At 46.1% G+C, this 20,666-nt stretch overlaps 1 protein-coding gene and 1 long non-coding RNA gene across 4 annotated transcripts in view; one reads left to right on the forward strand and one right to left on the reverse strand.

Moving 5' to 3' along the window:
* Positions 1-20,666, forward strand: part of LOC141085416 (uncharacterized) — a 213,887-nt gene that overhangs the window by 87,429 nt on the left and 105,792 nt on the right. The gene's annotated exons all lie outside the window — the stretch shown is intronic.
* The window catches only part of LOC141085413 (cell adhesion molecule CEACAM1-like), a 122,000-nt gene that overhangs the window by 57,362 nt on the left and 43,972 nt on the right, over positions 1-20,666 (reverse strand). For all 3 annotated transcript variants that reach the window (XM_073570768.1, XM_073570767.1, XM_073570766.1), the window contains exon 8: positions 3,333-3,376. In XM_073570768.1, coding sequence (XP_073426869.1) covers positions 3,333-3,376 — 44 coding nt within the window. The remainder of the gene's footprint in view (positions 1-3,332; positions 3,377-20,666) is intronic.

Raw genomic sequence — 20,666 nt, forward strand, 5'->3', positions numbered from 1 at the left:
CATGATATATAGCCCCCCAGCATGGTATATAGCCCCCCCAGCATGGTATAGCACAGTTCAGCATGGTATATAGCCCCCCAGCATGGTATAATACAGCCCAGCATGGTATATAGCCCCCCAGCATGGTATAATACAGCCCAGCATAGTGTATAGCCCCCCCAGCATGGTAAAATACAGTCCAGCATGGTATATAGCCCCCCAGCATGGTATAATACAGCCCAGCATGGTATATAGCCACCCCCAGCATGGTATAATACAGCCCAGCATAGTGTATAGCCCCTCCAGCATGGTATAACACAGCCCAGTATGGTATATAGCCCCCCCAGCATGATATAATACAGCCCAGCATGGTATATAGCCCCCCCCTCAGCATGGTATATAGTCCCCCCAGAGTGGCCCCACAGTCCAGTGCTCACACTGATTTAAAAAAACAAAACAAAACAACACACTCCTCACCTTCTCCTCGTGCCTGCGTTGCTCCCGGCTCCTGTCTCCTCTCCTGCACTGCCTGGTACACAGTGAGAGCGCGATGACGTCATCGCACACCCGCAGTGTCAGAGGCAGAGCGAGGAATGATGGGAGAGGGACGCTCTCTCCTCCAGGCTCCATCATTGCCTCCTTCAATGCGGGGGGGGGTGTGGAGTCGGCGCTGGGGGCCCCTGCATCACAGGGGCCCCATAGCGGCTGCACGATGTGCCACTGGTTGGGGGCCCCTGGGGGAGTGGGGGTCCTAGGCAGCTGCCTGCCCCTAACGCCGGCCCTGCTCAGGAGGAGTCAGTCCCGCTCCTGCCGCCTCCAGCAGTGCTGCTCTCCTCCTTGGGCCGGGGTCACACTAACCGACGCAAAATACGGTCAGTATTTTACATGCGTAATACGGATGAATGGCCCCTAAACAGTGCTCCGTATGTCATCCGTAATCAAGGTGTGGTCGCGTATTTTGCGCATGTCAGCATCCGTATGTAATCCGTATGGCATCCGTATGGCGAGATTTTCTCGCAGGCTTGCAAAATGGACATATAACAGAGCCCTATGACAGGGTTTCTAAACAGAAACCAAAGAATAGATATAGACACATAGAATGCATATATATATACAGTGGGGCAAAAAAGTATTTAGTCAGTCAGCAATAGTGCAAGTTCCACCACTTAAAAAGATGAGAGGCGTCTGTAATTTACATCATAGGTAGACCTCAACTATGGGAGACAAACTGAGAAAAAAAAATCCAAAAAATCACATTGTCTGTTTTTTTTTCATTTTATTTGCATATTATGGTGGAAAATAAGTATTTGGTCAGAAACAAGCAATCAAGATTTCTGGCTCTCACAGACCTGTAACTTCTTCTTTAAGAGTCTCTTCTTTCCTCCACTCATTACCTGTAGTAATGGCACCTGTTTAAACTTGTTATCAGTATATAAAGACACCTGTGCACACCCTCAAACAGTCTGACTCCAAACTCCACTATGGTGAAGACCAAAGAGCTGTCAAAGGACACCAGAAACAAAATTGTAGCCCTGCACCAGGCTGGGAAGACTGAATCTGCAATAGCCAACCAGCTTGGAGTGAAGAAATCAACTGTGGGAGCAATAATTAGAAAATGGAAGACATACAAGACCACTGATAATCTCCCTCGATCTGGTGCTTCACGCAAAATCCCACCCCGTGGGGTCAGAATGATCACAAGAACGGTGAGCAAAAATCCCAGAACCACGCGGGGGGACCTAGTGAATGAACTGCAGAGAGCTGGGACCAATGTAACAAGGCCTACCATAAGTAACACACTACGCCACCATGGACTCAGATCCTGCAGTGCCAGACGTGTCCCACTGCTTAAGCCTGTACATGTCCGGGCCCGTCTGAAGTTTGCTAGAGAGCATTTGGATGATCCAGAGGAGTTTTGGGAGAATGTCCTATGGTCTGATGAAACCAAACTGGAACTGTTTGGTAGAAACACAACTTGTCGTGTTTGGAGGAAAAAGAATACTGAGTTGCATCCATCAAACACCATACCTACTGTAAAGCATGGTGGTGGAAACATCATGCTTTGGGGCTGTTTCTCTGCAAAGGGGCCAGGACGACTGATCCGGGTACATGAAAGAATGAATGGGGCCATGTATCGTGAGATTTTGAGTGCAAACCTCCTTCCATCAGCAAGGGCATTGATGATGAAACGTGGCTGGGTCTTTCAACATGACAATGATCCAAAGCACACCGCCAGGGCAACGAAGGAGTGGCTTCGTAAGAAGCATTTCAAGGTCCTGGAGTGGCCTAGCCAGTCTCCAGATCTCAACCCTATAGAAAACCTTTGGAGGGAGTTGAAAGTCCGTGTTGCCAAGCGAAAAGCCAAAAACATCACTGCTCTAGATGAGATCTGCATGGAGGAATGGGCCAACATACCAACAACAGTGTGTGGCAACCTTGTGAAGACTTACAGAAAACGTTTCACCTCTGTCATTGCCAACAAAGGATATATCACAAAGTATTGAGATGAAATTTTGTTTCTGACCAAATACTTATTTTCCACCATAATATGCAAATAAAATGAAAAAAAAACAGACAATGTGATTTTCTGTATTTTTTTTTCTCAGTTTGTCTCCCATAGTTGAGGTCTACCTATGATGTAAATTACAGACGCCTCTCATCTTTTTAAGTGGTGGAACTTGCACTATTGCTGACTGACTAAATACTTTTTTTCCCCACTGTATATACATATATATATATATATGTATTCTATGTATATATCTATTCTTTCCTTATTAAACCTGTCAGTGTGAGTTTACTGTATAGCGCACTGAATTGCCGGCATTGCTAAAAGACACCGGGTGCGTATTTCTCGCAAGTCACACGTGTGGTCCGTGTGTAATCCGTATTTTTTGCGCACCCATAGACTTGCATTGGCGTACTACGGGCGTAGTACGCTGACAATCGCAGCATGCTGCGATTGGCACGGAGCGTAGAATACGGATGAGAAATATACGGCTGGTGCGAGGGACCCCATAGAGAATCATTGGTCCGTGTCTAATGCGTGCTTTTAGCGCCTCTCACTCGGCCATATTCCTCGCCAGTGTGACCCCGGCCTTACGCTACACATGGCTAATTTGAATTTTGAAATAATTAGCCATGCTGGAGGCTGGAGGGGAGGGGCCCCCTCTCCCCCGGGGCCCCGTTCAATGCACATGCGGTAGGTCCGCCCCTGCATTGCATCACTTATGACGTTAAGTTTTGTTTCTTTTAATGTCTTTACCGGACTATAACCAAGACCCTGAAATTTAATTCTGAGTTTTGTTCTAATTATTTAGTTTATTGGTGCTATCATACTTGTGAACATAACATACCGGTCTTGAAGGTGGAATATCATTAAGTTCCTCGTGTATAGGATCTAAAAGAAAAGATAACAAATGTGTTAATGACCTTGCCATGTAATCACTTCATCTAGGTCAGGTCAAAAAAGGGATATTTTCTGGATGGCTTTACATTCATACATAGATAAAACCTCTTTCAACATGGAACTCAACACAAAGCGTCCCTTTAACATGGGATTACAGCAGCAATAGCTGTTCACTATAGGTCCAAAACCGTATGGATAACAAATAGGTAAATTGCCTGGGAATTGGATTATGAGACTATGTTCACATGGAGCATTTTGATGAATTTTTGTAGCAGATAGTCTCCAAAATCCTCTCGAAATATTGCTTCAAAGACGCTTCAAAAAACCTCTCTGTTTTGGGGAATTTCTTCTTATTATTCATGGGATAACAACATTGCTGTTAACATGATTAGATTTTTGAGCGTTTTTTTTTTTTTTAATCGTAAAGAGGTTTAACAAATACCTTGTGAAAAATTAAAAGTGCATGATACTTTTTTGAAGTGTCTCCTGATGGATTTCGCTCCACAACTAGGCACTGTCCTATCAAAAGGCTGCAAAAAAATGCTTCAGGGAACAAAAAAAAAAACTGTTTGAAACCTTCAATACTTTGGTTAGGAGAAAGAAAAACTTGTCCATGAACTTCCCGCCCCTAAAGTAGAATTTTCTGAAGAAGCTTCTCCTTGGAAAAAAACTCAATACACCACATGGGTGGTCATACAGGTGGTTGGCTGTCCATGTAATTCATGGATGGCTAGAGCATGCAGAAGGAAGCTCTATTATCAGATCTCTGCTCAACTACCAGTAATGAGGTTCTAGCAAAAATGTCTGGATATAGGACACATCTTCAGTAAACCGTCAGGCTTTGACATGCTGATATTACCTTATTTTTATGGTTGGTTAAAACAGTTAATATCGGTGTTCTTCATGATCTATGCCCTTGTGGTCTACTACTACCAGCAGGGCTAATATCTGTGTATTTGATGACTCAGAATAGTGGAGGAGTTATTGGCGGCTTCCTTGGTGATAGGGCATAGGGCAAGCTTGCTTATTTCTCTCAACAGGGGATAGGGTCACAGTCTTTTACCCTGGTGATCTAGGGTTGTGGAAGAGCTATTGTCAATTTCCCTGTTGATCAAGGTCGATGGAGGATTTCAAATAGTTTGATGCTTGTCTTTCATTACTTTGCTGCATATCATCATTCCACCAAACCGCTGCATGACCAGCTCTACCCTCGCCTACTGTATCCTCATCTATCCCTTTTAGACCGTGAGCCCTCGCGGGCAGGGTCCTCTCTCCTCCTGGGCCATTCGGTGACTTGTTCAAGATTATTTTCACATGTAAAGTGCCATGGAATAAATGGGGCTATAATAATCAAAAATAATAATAATATCCGGGACTGTCGTAGGAATGGAACTAGAAGACTTTTATGGTGGGGCTAAACACATGATCAGGTTGAGAACTTCATGAACTCTATATCTGATCACTAAGAAAAGAGCCTACTTGCCCAAACACCTCTTCCAGGTAAAGCCCCTTTTATTTATTATCTATGTCAGGCCTGGGCAAACTGCGGCCCGTGTGCCACATCTGGCCCCCTGACTGTTCCCGTGCGGCCTGCTGACACAGCCAGACAGCTGAAGAAGAGCTGATCTTTCTCAGAATCTTCAGGGTATGTGCACACGTAGTGAAATCTGCTGCGTTTCCACAGCGGTTTTGGCTCTGCGGAAACGTTGCTGCGTTGTACAGTACCTTTATTTTCAATGGAAAAAAAAACGCAGTGCACATGCTGCAGGTTTTTCCGCGTGGTTTTGCTGCGGTTTACAATCCGCAGCATGTCATTTGTTTGGTGCAGAAACGCTGCAGTTTTACACCTCATCCATTATGAGGTGTAAAACCGCAGGGCAAAACCGCAGATAAACCGCAGGACTTTTGTCCTGCGGATTTACCTGCGGTTTTCTTTCCAAAATCCGCACACCCAAAAAACTACGTGTGCACATACCCTTAGGCTATGTGCACACGTTGCAGATTCACCTGCGTTTTTTTCCGCGCGGAACCGCAGGCAAAGTGACCTGCGGTTTTCCTGCGGTTTGGTCTGCGGTTTTGCCCTGCGGTTTCACACCTCTACTATGTTAAAGGTGTGAAACCGCTGCGGAAACCGCCCAAACAATTGACCGCGCGGAAAAAACCGCACCGTCAGCACAGCGTTTTTGAAAACCCATAGGGTTTCATTGTACTGTACTTGGTCTGCGGAACTGCTGCGTTTCCGCAGGGCCAAAACCACTGCGGAAACGCAGCAGAGTCCGCACCGTGTGCACATAGCCTTATTGCAACTGTAGCCCCTTCTCATTGGTGGATCCCTGGGGCTGCTCAGTTTCTGGCTTGCAGAGCTGGTGAAACCTGTGCAGGAGGCACTGGCAGAGCGTCAGGACAGGAGGAGGGAAGCATGACTACAACACCCATCTGCTGCATATAATGGGCAAGTAGATTCCAAGTGGAGCCCAGATACCACCTGGGAGGCAGCATCGTGTGTCTGCTGTGCTGCCTCCTTTCACACTGTAGAGTGAAAGTTGTGGGACTGCAGATTATGGTCAGGGAGAGCAGCTAATTAGTAAGCTACTGCATCTCCCTGCATCTTCCTGGCAGCTGATAGGAGATAAATCACTGAGGCTGAGTATTCCTACTGAATATGGGGTCCAGCAGTGAAGTGTCCCCTCACCTCCACTACATGCAGCCTGCAGATAGGATATTCCATGTGCTCCCCAAACTGCTCTTCTTCCCCCACCATGTACTCTGCTGCCTCCTCACCTCTGTATGTGAGAGTTAACCCTTACCTCCCTCTTTGCTCCCAGCTTGTACTGTTGTATGTCCTGTGCAGGACAGGTAAGGGTTAAGTTCCCCATAGTGTTCCCCCTGGGATCTGTAGCTTATCACATCCACTCCATAGACTGCAATAAGGATTCCCACCCCCTGCCTGTCAGCTCCTGCCCATATGTGATGTGGATCTCTGCATGTGGAACAGAGATGGAGAACAACATTTTTCCAATCTTCCCAATATATTGTTGAGCATATGCTATTACGTGTTACGATAAGCTTTATTGCAACAAGTATTGTCAGGCTATGTTCACACAACTGTAATATTTGTCCAAGTGCTGTCCGTGAAAAAAAAATAAACCCGACCTCAGACAGAGCACTGGGAACAATGTTATGGAATTGGGCTATCCAGATTACAGTCAGAAAATGTCTGTGTGAGAAAGATCACAACACCCACCGGTCTCTTCTGTATTTCGAATGAGACTCGCTTGTTGAAATCTATGGGTGTGCAAAAATGTTAAAAAAAAAATGGATCCCATATGAATCATCTGTATAGCATCCGATTTTTAATAAATAATAATAATCTTTATATAGCGCTAACATATTCCGCAGCACTTTACCGTTTGCACACATTTCATCACTTTCCCCAATGAGGTTCACAATCTAAATTCCCTATCAGTATGTCTTTGCAGTGTGGGAGGAAACGGGAGTACCCGGAGGAAACCCACGCAAACACGGGGAGAACATACAAACTCCTTGCAGATGTTGTCCTTGGTGAGATTTGAACCCAGGACCCCAGCGCTGCAATGCTAACCACTGAGCTACCGTGCTGCCCTTCCATTACTAACAATGGACACTGTATTTTGTAAATTTTATTCACTTCTGATGTATAAAAATGGATGCTATTCGGTTGACAATACAGATTGTGCTGTTTCGTGTAAGTTATGCTTCTATGGTTTCTATATATTGTATTATTTCCATGCTGTGTATAATCTAGTCTTGCATGTGCTCTGCTGCCATCTGCTGGTCTTTTTTCTATATAGCAGCCTGCAGTTACCGTATTTTTCGGACTATAAGACGCACCGAACCATAAGACGCACCCCAAATTTTGGGGTGGAAAATAGAGGAAAAAAAATATGTCAAATGGGGGTCCGTCTTACAGTCCGAATTCCGTGGGGTGGCTGTGCTCTGTGGGGTGGCTGTGTCCGTGGGGTGGCTGTGCTCTGTTGGGTGGCTGTGCTCTGGTCACAATACTTACAAATCTTGTTGCGGTGGTCCCGTGGCGGTGGTCCCAATGCAGCCTCCCTGTGCTCTGTGGTGCGGTGGTGTCGGGGCTCTGTAGTGTGGTTGCAGGCAGCGGGGCTCTGTGCTGTGTGGGGGGCTCCGCCTGCATTTCGTTAAAGCCCGAAAGCCCCTCGCAGAAACGTTGCTGCGACGTGGAGGCCTCCGGACAGATGGCCGCCAGGGGCCTCCGGAAAGATGGCCGCTTCTCAGTTTCAGATCTCTGCAACGAGATCTTGTCCCGAGATCTTGTCTCGAGATCTCGGGAGACGAGATCTCGGGGCGAGATCTCGTTGCCGTGATTTGAATTTGAGTATGCGCCGCTCCCGGCGGCCATCTTTCTGGAGGCCACCGCGCTGCAGCAACGGAGCTGCGGGGGGCTTTCGGGCTTTAATTAAATGCCGGCGGAGCCCCCCACGTAGCACAGAGCCCCGCTGCAGCCACACTACAGAGCCCCGGCACCACCGCACCACAGAGCACAGGGAGGCTGCATTGGGACCGCCGCCACGGGACCGCCGCAACAGGATTTGTAAGTATATTTTTGGGGAAGAAAGTGCGTCTTATGGTCCGAAAAATATGGTAATAAATTCTCATGGCATGCCTTCCACTTCCGGTTCAAGGTTTAGGTCTCCTCTTCCTCCTAGCAGCCATTGATAGTTTCACTTTCTTTGGGAGAGACATGCTTGTACCGAGCTGTGAAAGGCATCAGTTTTTCTACCTCTTTGTTGTTCACAGTCTGCATTTCTGGAGAACTTATTTTATTACCAATCATACCCTGTATGTCCAGATTTCCAATTAAACAAGTCTGGACTGCACAATCCCTGGTGTGCATCATCTCTCCGGACGCTGAGCAACATTAGTCCTGTCTGCTCTGCATTTAGGAAACAAAGGTAGGACCTCTCCCAGCCCCTATTTATCAGCCACATCTTCATTCGCTTCATGCGGGGACAGAACAGTTGAAAAACTGCCTTGAAGCCCGGAAAAAATCACCCTTATATCCCAACCCATCTGCCTGCTCACAGACTGCAGCCCTGCTCTGGTAAGAAATCTCCTGCAGCGTCACCTCACACTGCAATGTGCATAGAGACTCTGTATATTATACCTCATCGATGCAAATTGCCAGACTGCAAAACCCCACAATTCTCCAAAAACACCTTGGGAATCTTATCAGAACGTCTTAACTACGGTAAGCTGCACTGCGATTTCCAGCCCCCAATTCTTGAAAGAAGAAAAAAAATTTTTCGGAAAAATTTTTTTAAAAAAATTTTTTTTTAGAAGGTTCTTTGTATAGGGACTTTTTTATACTTAAAATATGTGTTGTATAGTGTTTGCACTACAGCAAATATATATTACTGTATGGATTATTATTAGGCACTGTTTATTTATTTTATCACAGTATTATGTTGTCACCTTATTGCACTTGTATATAATTTTTCATTGTATTACGATGGTATTAGTTTTTGTTTGTTTGCCTGCTTTATTGATTAGTAGGTCATATCATGGCTTCAGCACAATTTTATTATTAATTACTTTATATAACTACACTTATATTCTCTAGAGTATGGTTAATATCCATTCACTCCTGCATCATTTGTCGTATGATTTTAGTTTATTTTGTTTGATTGTGAGTTGATATTCTCTATATGTCAGCTTTGGGTGATGTGCGCATGCCTGATGATGTCCCTGCTTGAGGCTTTCACATAGTGCCCGCTAAGTTTGCGGCTAGCGTCAGGTTGCTTAGCAACCGGCCTCTCTGCACTCTGGGAGCGCCGAGTGATAGCCTCTGGTTTTAAGCCGGGTTACGTCTACGCATGCGCCGCCTCCTTATTCCACCCACATTTCTCATATGCTATTCAGCAGCAACCTATTCATTTTACAGTTACAGAGTCATTTAGCGCATTGATCCGGTATTAAACACAGCGGTATACGCGCTGTCCATTTATAGTGTGTATTGTTATTTGGACGGTGTTTCCAGGACAGAGCGCATGCGCTATGACGTCACTTTATGTGGCGTTCGTTTTTATTGGTTGCTTACGATATATATACCAACGTCAGATAAATCTAGCCACGCCTCCTGAGGAAGCCATGGTGTAACGCGCGTAGGGGCGGCAGGCCTGAGCAACGGTTACAATCACAACATGTAAGTGTAGCTTGTCTAATATGTTACATTCAACTTTCGGTCATTTTTTAGGCATTCATGTGTAGTAGCTCACGTGGTCAGATGGGCGGTCACCATTTGTTTGTATGCCCTAACTTTTCTATGGTAGCAGGAAGCATTGACTTTTTATGTCAGTTTCTTAATAAAACTGCTGATCATTGGCGATTATGTCACGCAATTAGTCTGACTATGTTGTTTTTGTATACCCTTGGCCTTTTATGGTGTATATACTTTGTTGTTTATTTACTGATTTAATAAAAGTATGTGATTTTAGTTTTAAAAACTCTCTGATTTCCACCTCTTAATTGTATTGTGGGATTCTTTTGTGTTTACAATCCCTGTTGTGCATCATCTCTCCGGACGCTGAGCAACATTATTATTATTATTATTATTATTATTATTATTATTATTTATTGTTATAGCGCCATTTATTCCATGGCGCTTTACATGTGAGGAGGGGTATACATAAAAACAAGTACAATAATCTTAAACAATACAAGTCATAACTGGTACAGGAGGAGAGAGGACCCTGCCCGCGAGGGCTCACAATCTTCAAGGGATGGGTGATAATACAGTAGGCGAGGGTAGAGCTGGTCATGCAGCGGTTTGGTCGATCGGTGGTTACTGCAGGTTATAGGCTTGTCGGAAGAGGTGGGTCTTCAGGCTCCTTTTGAAGGTTTCGATGGTAGGTGAGAGTCTGATATGTTGTGGTAGAGAGTTCCAGAGTAGGGGTGATGCGCGAGAGAAATCTTGTATGCGATTGTGGGAAGAGGAGATAAGAGGGGAGTAGAGAAGGAGATCTTGTGAGGATCGGAGGTTGCGTGCAGGAAAGTACCGGGAGACGAGGTCACAGATGTATGGAGGAGACAAGTTGTGGATGGCTTTGTATGTCATGGTTAGGGTTTTGTAATGGAGTCTCTGGGCAATTGGGAGCCAGTGAAGGGATTGACAGAGGGGAGAAGCTGGGGAATAGCGGGGGGACAGGTGGATTAGTCGGGCAGCAGAGTTTAGAATAGATTGGAGGGGTGCGAGAGTGTTTGAGGGGAGGCCACAGAGCATGAGGTTGCAGTAGTCAAGGCGAGAGATGATGAGGGCATGGACTAGGGTTTTTTGCAGATTCTTGGGTGAGGAATGAACGGATGCGTGAAATATTTTTGAGTTGAAGTCGGCAGGAAGTGGAAAGGGTTTGGATATGTGGTTTGAAGGAGAGATCAGCGTCAAGGATTACTCCGAGGCAGCGAGCTTGTGGGACTGGGGAGAGTGGGCAGTCATTTACTGTAATTGATAGGTTCGTAGGGGGGGTCACGTGAGATGGGGGAAAGATGATGAATTCTGTTTTGTCCATGTTGAGTTTCAGATATCTAGTGGAGAAGAAGGATGAAATAGTGGACAGACATTGAGGGATTCTGGTTAGTAGGGAGGTGATATCTGGTCCAGAGATGTAGATCTGTGTGTCATCAGCATAAAGATGATACTGAAAGCCATGAGATTCTATGAGCTGTCCCAGGCCAAAGGTGTAAATAGAGAACAGCAGGGGCCCAAGGACTGAACCTTGTGGGACTCCGACAGATAGGGGGCGAGGTGAGGAGGTGGTGTGTGAGTGGGAGACGCTAAATGTCCGGTCTGTTAGGTATGATGAGATCCAGGAGAGGGCTAAGTCTGTGATGCCGAGGGATGAGAGGGTCTGTAATAATAGGGAATGGTCCACTGTGTCAAAGGCAGCCGACAGGTCCAGGAGGAGGAGGACAGAATAGTGTCGCTTGCTCTTGGCAGTTAAGAGGTCATTGGTGACCTTAGTAAGGGCAGTTTCAGTGGAGTGGTGTGACCGGAAGCCAGATTGTAAGCGGTCAAAGAGGGAGCAAGAAGAGAGATGGGAGGACAGTTCAAGGTAGACGTGTTGTTCCAGTAGCTTGGAGGCGTATGGGAGAAGTGATATAGGGCGATAGCTAGATACAGAGGATGGGTCAAGAGAGGGCTTTTTGAGGATAGGTGTGATGGAGGCATGTTTAAAGCTTGAGGGGAAAACACCAGTTGTTAGTGATAGGTTGAAGAGATGGGTTAGGGTTGGGATGAAGACTGTGGTGAGGTTTGGGATGAAGTGGGATGGGATCGGGTCGAGTGCACAGGTGGTGAGATGTGATCTTGAGAGTAGAGTGGAGAGTCGATCTTCTGTAATGGTGGAGAAGTTGGTTTTGAAGGTGGAGGGCTGGGAAGTCGGGAGGAAGGGCTCTGGGGGTTGTTGACCAAAACTGTCTCTGATGTTATCAATTTTATGCTTGAAAAATGAGGCAAAGTCTTCAGCTGAGATGAGTGGGGATGGAGGCGGTGCTGGGGGGCGGAGGAGAGAATTGAAGGTGTTGAATAACTGTTTAGGGTTGTGAGACAGGGAGGATATGAGAGATGAGAAGTAGGTTTGTTTAGCTGTGGCGAGTGTGGTCTTGAAAGTAGTGAGGGACTGTTTGAATGCGATGAAGTGCTCGTTGGAGTGGGATCTTTTCCATCTGCGCTCAGCAGCCCTGGAAGCTCGCCTCAGCTCTTTGGTCAGGCTGGTGTGCCAGGGCTGTCTGTTGATTTTGCGAGTTTTGGTATGTGTAAGTGGGGCAGCGGATTCCAAAGCTACAGCTATTGTGGTGTTATATAGAGCGGCAGCGTCATCCACATTGTGTAAGGAACTTATATCTGTAAGAGGGAGGAGGGATTCAGAGAATGAGTGTAGGTCAAGGTGTTTAAGATTCCTGCGAGGGTGTGAAAGTTTGTGGGGTGGGGATTGTAGACATGGAGTGAAGAGGGAAGAGAATGTGAGCAGGTTGTGGTCAGAGAGAGGAAGAGGTGAGTTAGAGAGGTTAGATAGGGAGCAGAGGCGGGTGAAGATGAGGTCCAGTGTGTGGCCATCTTTGTGGGTGGCTGTAGAAGACCATTGAGTGAGGCCGAAGGAGGAAGTGAGAGATAGAAGTTTAGTGGCAGCTGAGAGGGAAGTGTCAATGGGGATGTTGAAGTCGCCCATGATGATGGTAGGGATGTCCGCGGAAAGGAAATGAAGTAACCAGGTGGTGAAGTGGTCAAAGAAGGTGGTGGCTGGCCCTGGGGGGCGGTAGATGACAGCCAGTTGGAGGTAGGAGGGGGAGTAGATGCGCACAGAGTGCACCTCAAAGGAAGGGAGGGTAACAGAGGGTGGCAGTGGGATTGGGGTGAAGGAGCAGGTATCTGACAGGAGAAAACCAACTCCTCCACCATGTTTGCTGCTGGGGCGGGGGGTGTGAGAAAGGTGGAAGCCGCCATACGAAAGTGCAGCAGGAGAGGCTGTGTCAGAAGGGGTGAGCCAGGTTTCGGTGATGGCGAGGAAGGAGAGTTTGGTAGTAACAAAGAGATCATGGATGTAGGAAAGCTTGTTGCAGACAGAGCGAGCGTTCCACAGAGCTCCTGTTAGTGGGACTGGGGAAGCGGGGGCTGGGTGAATGGGTATAAGGTTGGAGAGGTTACGGAAGGTTGTGATAGAGCGTGGATGGGAGGTAGAAATGACTGTAGGAATGTGGTGAGGAGGACCAGGATTTGGAGAGATATCACCAGCAGTGAGAAGGAGCAGAGAAAGTGTTAGCAGGTGGGAGCAGGAGAGGGCATGAGGGGGCTGTCTGTGTTTGGAGACAGAGGATTGTATGTTAAGGAACAGTTTTGAGGCGGAGGTGAGGTGGATGGGGAGGATTGAAGAAGAGATGAATAGTTCCTTACTAGGAGTAGGGATTAGGGGAATTAGCAGAAAGTGAAGGATTATTGAAGGAACATTAGTCCTGTCTGCTCTGCATTTAGGAAACAAAGGTAGGACCTCTCCCAGCCCCTATTTATCAGCCACATCTTCATTCGCTTCATGAGGGGACAGAACAGTTGAAAAACTGCCTTGAAGCCCGGAAAAAATCACCCTTATATCCCAACCCATCTGCCTGCTCACAGACTGCAGCCCTGCTCTGGTAAGAAATCTCCTGCAGCGTCACCTCACACTGCAATGTGCATAGAGACTCTGTATATTATACCTCATCGATGCAAATTGTCAGACTGCAAAACCACACAATTCTCCAAAAACACCTTGGGAATCTTATCAGAACGTCTTAACTACGGTAAGCTGCACTGCGATTTCCAGCCCCCAATTCAAAAGTTCAGTTTCTTAAAGAGACAGCGCACCTTAAATCAAAATGGCCGAAAAAGACTTTGCACTGTTCCACAGTGCCGAAACAGAGCAAATACAAACCGATACTGCCCATTATGAAGACCGGGAAACAGAGCCAGCTCCAGAAACAGAACAAGACGCACGACCAATATGCTCACTTAAGCCAGCGTTAAAGGTCCTCGAGAACTACGGTTCCACAAAGGACGAGTTCAATGACAACATGGACGACCTATGGGAACGAGTCAACTCCCTACTGTCAAGCATCCATCGCCACAAAAATGATGCAGCGAGTCTACAGGACACTATAAAATGGCTAGACTCAGCCCATGGACGATACAAGAGACTTCCTAAAAGACTTTAATATTGACGAAGCCTCATCAGAGTTAAGCAAAGCAGATTCCACAAAGAGAAAGGGACGCCGCTGTTCAAGACACCAAAGATGCAGCAGAGCTCCGTATCGCTTATCTGCAAGAAACTAGATCTCACAGGTCAGGTTTATCCAAGCACTCTGTTTGTTCATACAAATCATCCTGCTCAAGAATTTCAACCCTCAGCGACAGAATTCTAGAGGCCCGTTTAAATGCAGAGCGATCCAAATTAAGACGTTCCTACACAGAAAAGAAAGCATAAGCAGAGGCAGAAGCCAAGAAATCAGAGGCAGAAGCCAAGAAAGCAAAAGCAGAAGCAGAGGCCCAAGCAAAGATCCTTCAAACAGAAGCAGAGGCTCGGGCAAAGATTCTTCAAACAGAAATGGAGGAAAAAATCGTATTACCCAAAGTAAATATACTTGAGCAAGCATTGAAGCAAAACCTCGACCCGATTTGCCTACCACCACTGGAAGAAGATGACCCAGCTGTCTGTACCAGTGATTATGTGCATAAACAGATATCTGTAGCACACATCTTCTCCAGCGACGTTCAACCCAACATTGTGGAAACGTCCAAGTCAGTCCAACTTACGGAGCCAGTGTTAGCCACAGCATCTGCAGTGACCCAAGACCAACGCCATAATGTGTCCCCTCAGGAGCAGCAATCATCACAAGATGACCACAAGACGCACTCCAGTCCATCTCCACAGTTCAAGCCGCAGTCATCGAAATCTTCAGAGGTTAAACCACAGCTCAACCCTGCAGCAATATCATTCTACCCGGAAATAATTCACCCCTCCATGCCACACAGGTTATTCTCCCGAGGGGCACCACAAGCTAACACGGTAACAAGGATTGAAGGATCAGACATGTCCGAGTTTGCCAGGTTCATGGTGAGCAGAGAGCTAATCAGCACCAGCCTCTCAAAATTTGATGACTGTGCAGAGAACTACAGAGCCTGGAAAGGCACCTTCAAGGCCACCATTGCTGACCTCAACCTATCCGCGGAACAGGAGCTCGACCTCATGGTTAAATGGTTGGGACCTGAATCCACAAACTGTATCAAGAGTCTTCGGATCGTCTATGTGGGGCAAGCCGAAGCAGGTCTCGCTGCTGCCTGGCTGAGACTCAAAAGAACCTATGGCAGCGCTGAAGCCATAGAAAAGTCCCTATTCAAGAGACTGCAGAACGTTCCAAGGATTAACCTTAAGTAAGCCCACAAGCTTCTGGACTTAAGTGATCTGCTTATGGAGCTGGAACTTGCAAAAAGAGACCCTCATCTGTCTGGATTGTTCTACCTAGACACCGCCATTGGGGTGAACCCAATCGTCTCAAAGCTGCCACATAGTCGGCAAGAGAAGTGGGTAGTGTGTGTCTCCAGGTACAAAAGGTCACATAATGTCACCTTTCCTCCGTTCACTCAGTTCTGCAAGTTCATAGACGAATAGGCCCAAATGAAGAACGACCCTAGCCTAGACTTCCTGGAGTCTAACACTACAGCTCCAGCAACACCATCATCAGGGTATGAAAGCGTCACAAATACTGTAGACGCAAGGACTTTAGAAATAGTGTAAGCGTCAGAAAGACTAACCTGCCACCACCTGCAGTACCTGCCGATAAACAGTACACTATTCCATCGAGGGATAAGTCTTTCAATCGTGAATGTCCCATTCACAAAAAACCACACTCGTTGAACAAATGTAGAAGCTTCAGGTCCAAAACCATGCAGGAGCGCAAGAAAATCCACAGTGAACTTGGGGTGTGTTTCAAGTGCTGCGCCTCATTATAACACATGGCCAAGGACTGTAAATATGCCATTAAGTGTGAAGAGTGTCATAGTGACTGTCACGGGGTCCTTCTCTGGTATCACACAATCAACAGAGCAAGCGAAGAGTGAACAATTCCAAGACCTTTATTCAGGCAAAAATACGAAAAGGTCCATATTCAGTCCACCACACAAAGGATAAGATAGTCCAGAATGAGAATGCAGTCCAGTAACAGGATAAAATGTCCAGGGAAACGAGAATCCAAAACTCTAGCACCAGAGGATAAAAATAGGTCCTTCTCTCTGAAATGCAGCCTTTTCACCATCTTGTCTCTATCTGAACTGACTTGTCCAGCTGCCGTTCTTCCCCCCACCCCCTTCCTTGTCCAGGGGTAGTCAAACAAGTTGCCTCCCAGAGGAGAACAAAGAGCCTTAGGGATTAATGCACTACAGGGGGTCATCAAGAGACAGACACAGTGAGGGCTTACAATGTAATAAGAAAAACACTATGAAAATAACTGGAATTGTTAAAAATAGGAATATACAAAAAATGACATCCACATAACATATCACACCATCACAGTGACAAACACCCATCAGCCTTGCATCCAACCTCAGCAACCAGCAATCCAGCAGTCACAGTTACCTCTAGTCCGGCTACAAGCCTGGGCAGGAAGCCACAGAATAAGGCCATGTCTACCACGACTGTCTCCTGCTCATGCTTAGAGGTATGTGGGGAGAGCCAAAGTGATAAATGCTGTGCCAGGATATGCCTAATCAGAGTTTATCCAGAAGGTCAACCAGAGAAGGCAGTAAAAATGTATGCCATCATTGACGATCAGAGCAATCGATCCCTAGCTGGACCAAAGCTCTTTGAAACCTTTGGAATCAAGGGCCCAGCAATGCCCTATACTCTGAATACTTGCTCGGGCCGCATAGAGACTAGCGGCAGGAGGGCACAAGGTTTCATTGTTTCTCCTATCAACGGAGGCGTAGAAATACCCCTACCTATGCTAATTGAATGCGATCAAATACCCAACTAAAGGGATGAGATTCCTACCCCAGAAGCTGCCACCAACCACACCTAAGGCACCTAGTCAGCGATATCCCATCTATGGACACAGATGCTGAATTCCTACTTCTGCTCGGCAGAGACAATTTAAGGATACATAAGGTCCACCAACAGTGTAATCGTCCTGACTGTGACCCCTACGCACAAAGACTCGACTTGGGGTGGGTAGTCATAGGAAATGTGTGCTTGGACCAAACAAGAGTCGATTCCTTTAAGACCTACGTATGCTGGGACAGACTAACTACTTTCTGCAAACCATGCCCTCATCACTATGAGGTGGAAGAGAAGCCTCCAGATCCCTTACAACTGCCTGATATCATTCCTTCTCCCTATGCAGACGACTTGGGAAGATTGATGTTTCGTACAACTAAGGATGACAATAAAGTAGCCCCGTTGATGGAAGACAAGGAATTTGTCAGGATAATGGACGATGAGTTCCTTAAGGACGAGACTAATCACTGGGTTTTTCCCCTACCCTTCCGAGCTACCAGGGTAAGACTCACGAGCAATCGTGAACAAGCCTTGTCCAGATTCAACTCTCTCCAGCGCACACTTAGCAACAAACCAGAGATGAAAGAACACATTGTCACCTTTATAAGCAAGATATTCCATAATAACCATGCGGAGCCAGCGCCTCCCTTAAAGGAAAACGAGGAGTGCTGGTACCTACACTCATTCGGAATATATCACCCACGGAAACCTAAGCAAATTAGAGTTGTCTTTGATTCAAGCGCCAAACATTAATGCGTATCTCTCAACGATGTCCTCCTCATGGGTCCTAATCTTACAAACAACCTAGTAGGAGTGTTGATGAGGTTCCGGAAAGAGCCCATTACCATCACTGCCAACACTGAACAGATGTTCCACTGTTTCATAGTCAGAGAGGACCATAGGAATTTCCTCAGGTTCCTGTGGTACAAGGACAATGACCCCAGCAAAGAGATGGTGGAGTATTGCATGAGGGTGCACGTATTCGGAAACAGCCCTTCCCCCACAGTGGCAACCTATGGCCTGCGGAGAACCGCTCGAGGAGAGTCCGAATATGGAATAGATGCCAGAGACTTTGTAGATAAAGACTTCTACGTAGATGATGGACTAAAATCTCTACCCACAGAAGAAGCAGCGATCGACCTACTCAAGAGGACCCAAGGTATGCTGTACCGAGCTAAGCTTAGATTGCACAAAATTGCTTCAAACAGCCTGGCTGTCATGAGAGCCTTTGAGTCAAGTGACCACGCACCAGGATTCAAGGACATAGACCTGGGACCAGACTGTCCACCTGTGCAGAGAAGCTTAGGCTTGAGGTGGAACCTGTCAATCGACGCCTTCAGTTTCCAAATCAACTGTGCAGACAAACCATTCACTAAACGTGGTGTCCTGTCAGTGGTGAATAGCTCATACTACCCACTGGGATTCGTAGCACCAATAACCATACAAAGTAAATCATTTCTGAGAGAGCTTTCTGAAACCGTCAAGGACTGGGATGCCCCACTCCCTCCTGATAAGGAACCAAAATGGGAAACCTGGAAGCAGTCTTTGTGTGCCTTGGATAAAATCCATATACCAAGATGATACGCCAGAATCTCACTTACCGCTAGCACTAGGACGGAACTCCATGTGTTCTGACGCATCCACAGAAGCCATTGCAGCCGTCGCCTACTTGAAGGTGACGGGACCCGACAATCAAGATCATGTTGGGTTCGTCTTCGGCAAGGCTAAGTTGGCTCCCAATGAGAACATACCAGAACAAAAATGGCAACTGAAACCTCATATTTAGCAAACAAGGATCCTCTCAAAAGGACATAGAAAAGACATACAATTCAAAGAGAGTTTTCTAGATCTCCTAACCACGTTGTGGAAGCATCAAACAACAACTATCAAAAGGTAGAGAAACGTCAATCTTTATTCATAGAAATATACAAAACACTTATTATAAAATAACATCCATACTGGATATAATGTCCATATGGAAATAAACAGGCGAAAAGCAGATATGACTATGGACACGAAGGAGGGCATATAAAAAGAAACCCCATGGACAAGGAATCATCTATGGGGCTCTCTGCACGTTGGCTGGGCATTAACATGGGTAAGGGATTTTAAATTATTATGCTTATACATGGTGGGTTTAGATTATCTTAAGTACCGTGGGTGGTTTGACCACTCTTGATAAAGGCTTTTATATACTGCTGACATGTATTTGGCTTAAATTTGTCTGTTACCTTTCATTGTTCACCTTACTTAGTGACAGGACCTCTCTACTTACACTGGGGTAACACATTATATGCACTTTGCTTTTTATATGTTTTTCATTTTTGTGCATTCCTGGGTGTTTGTATAGATGATTCCTTGTCCATGGGATTACTTTTTATATGCCCTCCTTCGTGTCCAAATCATGAAAAAACAACACCACAGGATAAGGGAACAGAGACCCCCAGGGAAATAGACAGCCACCATGCAAGAAGTTGAATGCAAATGCGTAAGGTTCAATAATAAATGCCACCTCGCTTCATCCACCTAAGGATCCCTGCACCGCAATATGTAAGTATAGTGGTACTCCAAAAGCGCTGAGTGCGCCAAATATAAAGAGCGGTATCTTACCGGGGATGGAGGCATAAGCTGAGTAAACCCAGGGCCAGGTAGGGGAAAGCCCGACACGCGTTTTGCGTGTGTATAGACACGCTTTCTCAAGGGAAGACTTAATAATAATTAATATTATGTAGAATTTAAGGGTGATCCGAAACCGAAGGTGAATTTCATACTAAATTTAATTCAATAATCTAATCACTTTTCTAATATATTTCAAATAAAGCATTTCTACTATTCCATCTCTACATTTTTTTTTATTTCCAATGACATTTTTGTTTGAGAATCCCAGTACATTATGGGATATTCACACCGGACATCATCAGGGGGCAGAGGATGCGGTCACTGCCACAGCTGCTTTCCCCACCGTGAAATAAAGCGTCATCTATTTCAGAGACTGGATTGGTCCCTGCCGGGTCATCTCTTCTCCTTAGAGCCACCAAGGGAGCACACTGTCACTTACGTACGAATTTACGTACGACGTATTATCAGGTGAGCAGGAATAGCTGAACCTCCAAAACAAACATCACTGACGGCGCCTAATTTCTGAGAGGGCGCAGAGGCTGTGGCAGTGTCCACAGCTTCTGCCCCTGATGACTGCTCAGTCGGAGTATCTTTTATTTAGCCCTTTAAAATCAACAAATGAGACAAAAAACCACAAACAGGTGCACGAAGTGCTGGTGTGAAGTGCTCAATAAAAACAAACCGTATTGTACCGCCTCAGTGTCCTATGTCAGTGTCATGGGGTTAGAAAAGATCCCTAAAAATGAAAGAGGAGGAGACTGGGACAAACGGATCCTTCAGAGGGTAACCTATTGGATCTTTTCCCTACAAACCGTATACCCAAAGGGACTTAATGAAATTCTCTCCTTTTCTTCCTTCTTATAGGGAGTTTTTAACAGGGTTACGTAACTTAGGGAGAGCCGTCGACGAGTGGGGGCGCCACTTGCGCAGGATTTTAGGGTGCCAACCTCCGCGTGAGGTAGGGGACAGCCAGAGAGGGAATAACAGGGCCAGTTTGAGTGAGCACCCTTTCTATATTTCCTACATATATTAAGAAGGTCTGTGGTGCCCCATCAACATCATCCACCACATATCCTAAATTG

The sequence above is a fragment of the Dendrobates tinctorius genome, unplaced genomic scaffold (assembly GCF_039654945.1).
Source record: "Dendrobates tinctorius isolate UK_male_01 unplaced genomic scaffold, ASM3965494v1 ptg000028l, whole genome shotgun sequence".
Taxonomy (NCBI): domain Eukaryota; kingdom Metazoa; phylum Chordata; class Amphibia; order Anura; family Dendrobatidae; genus Dendrobates; species Dendrobates tinctorius.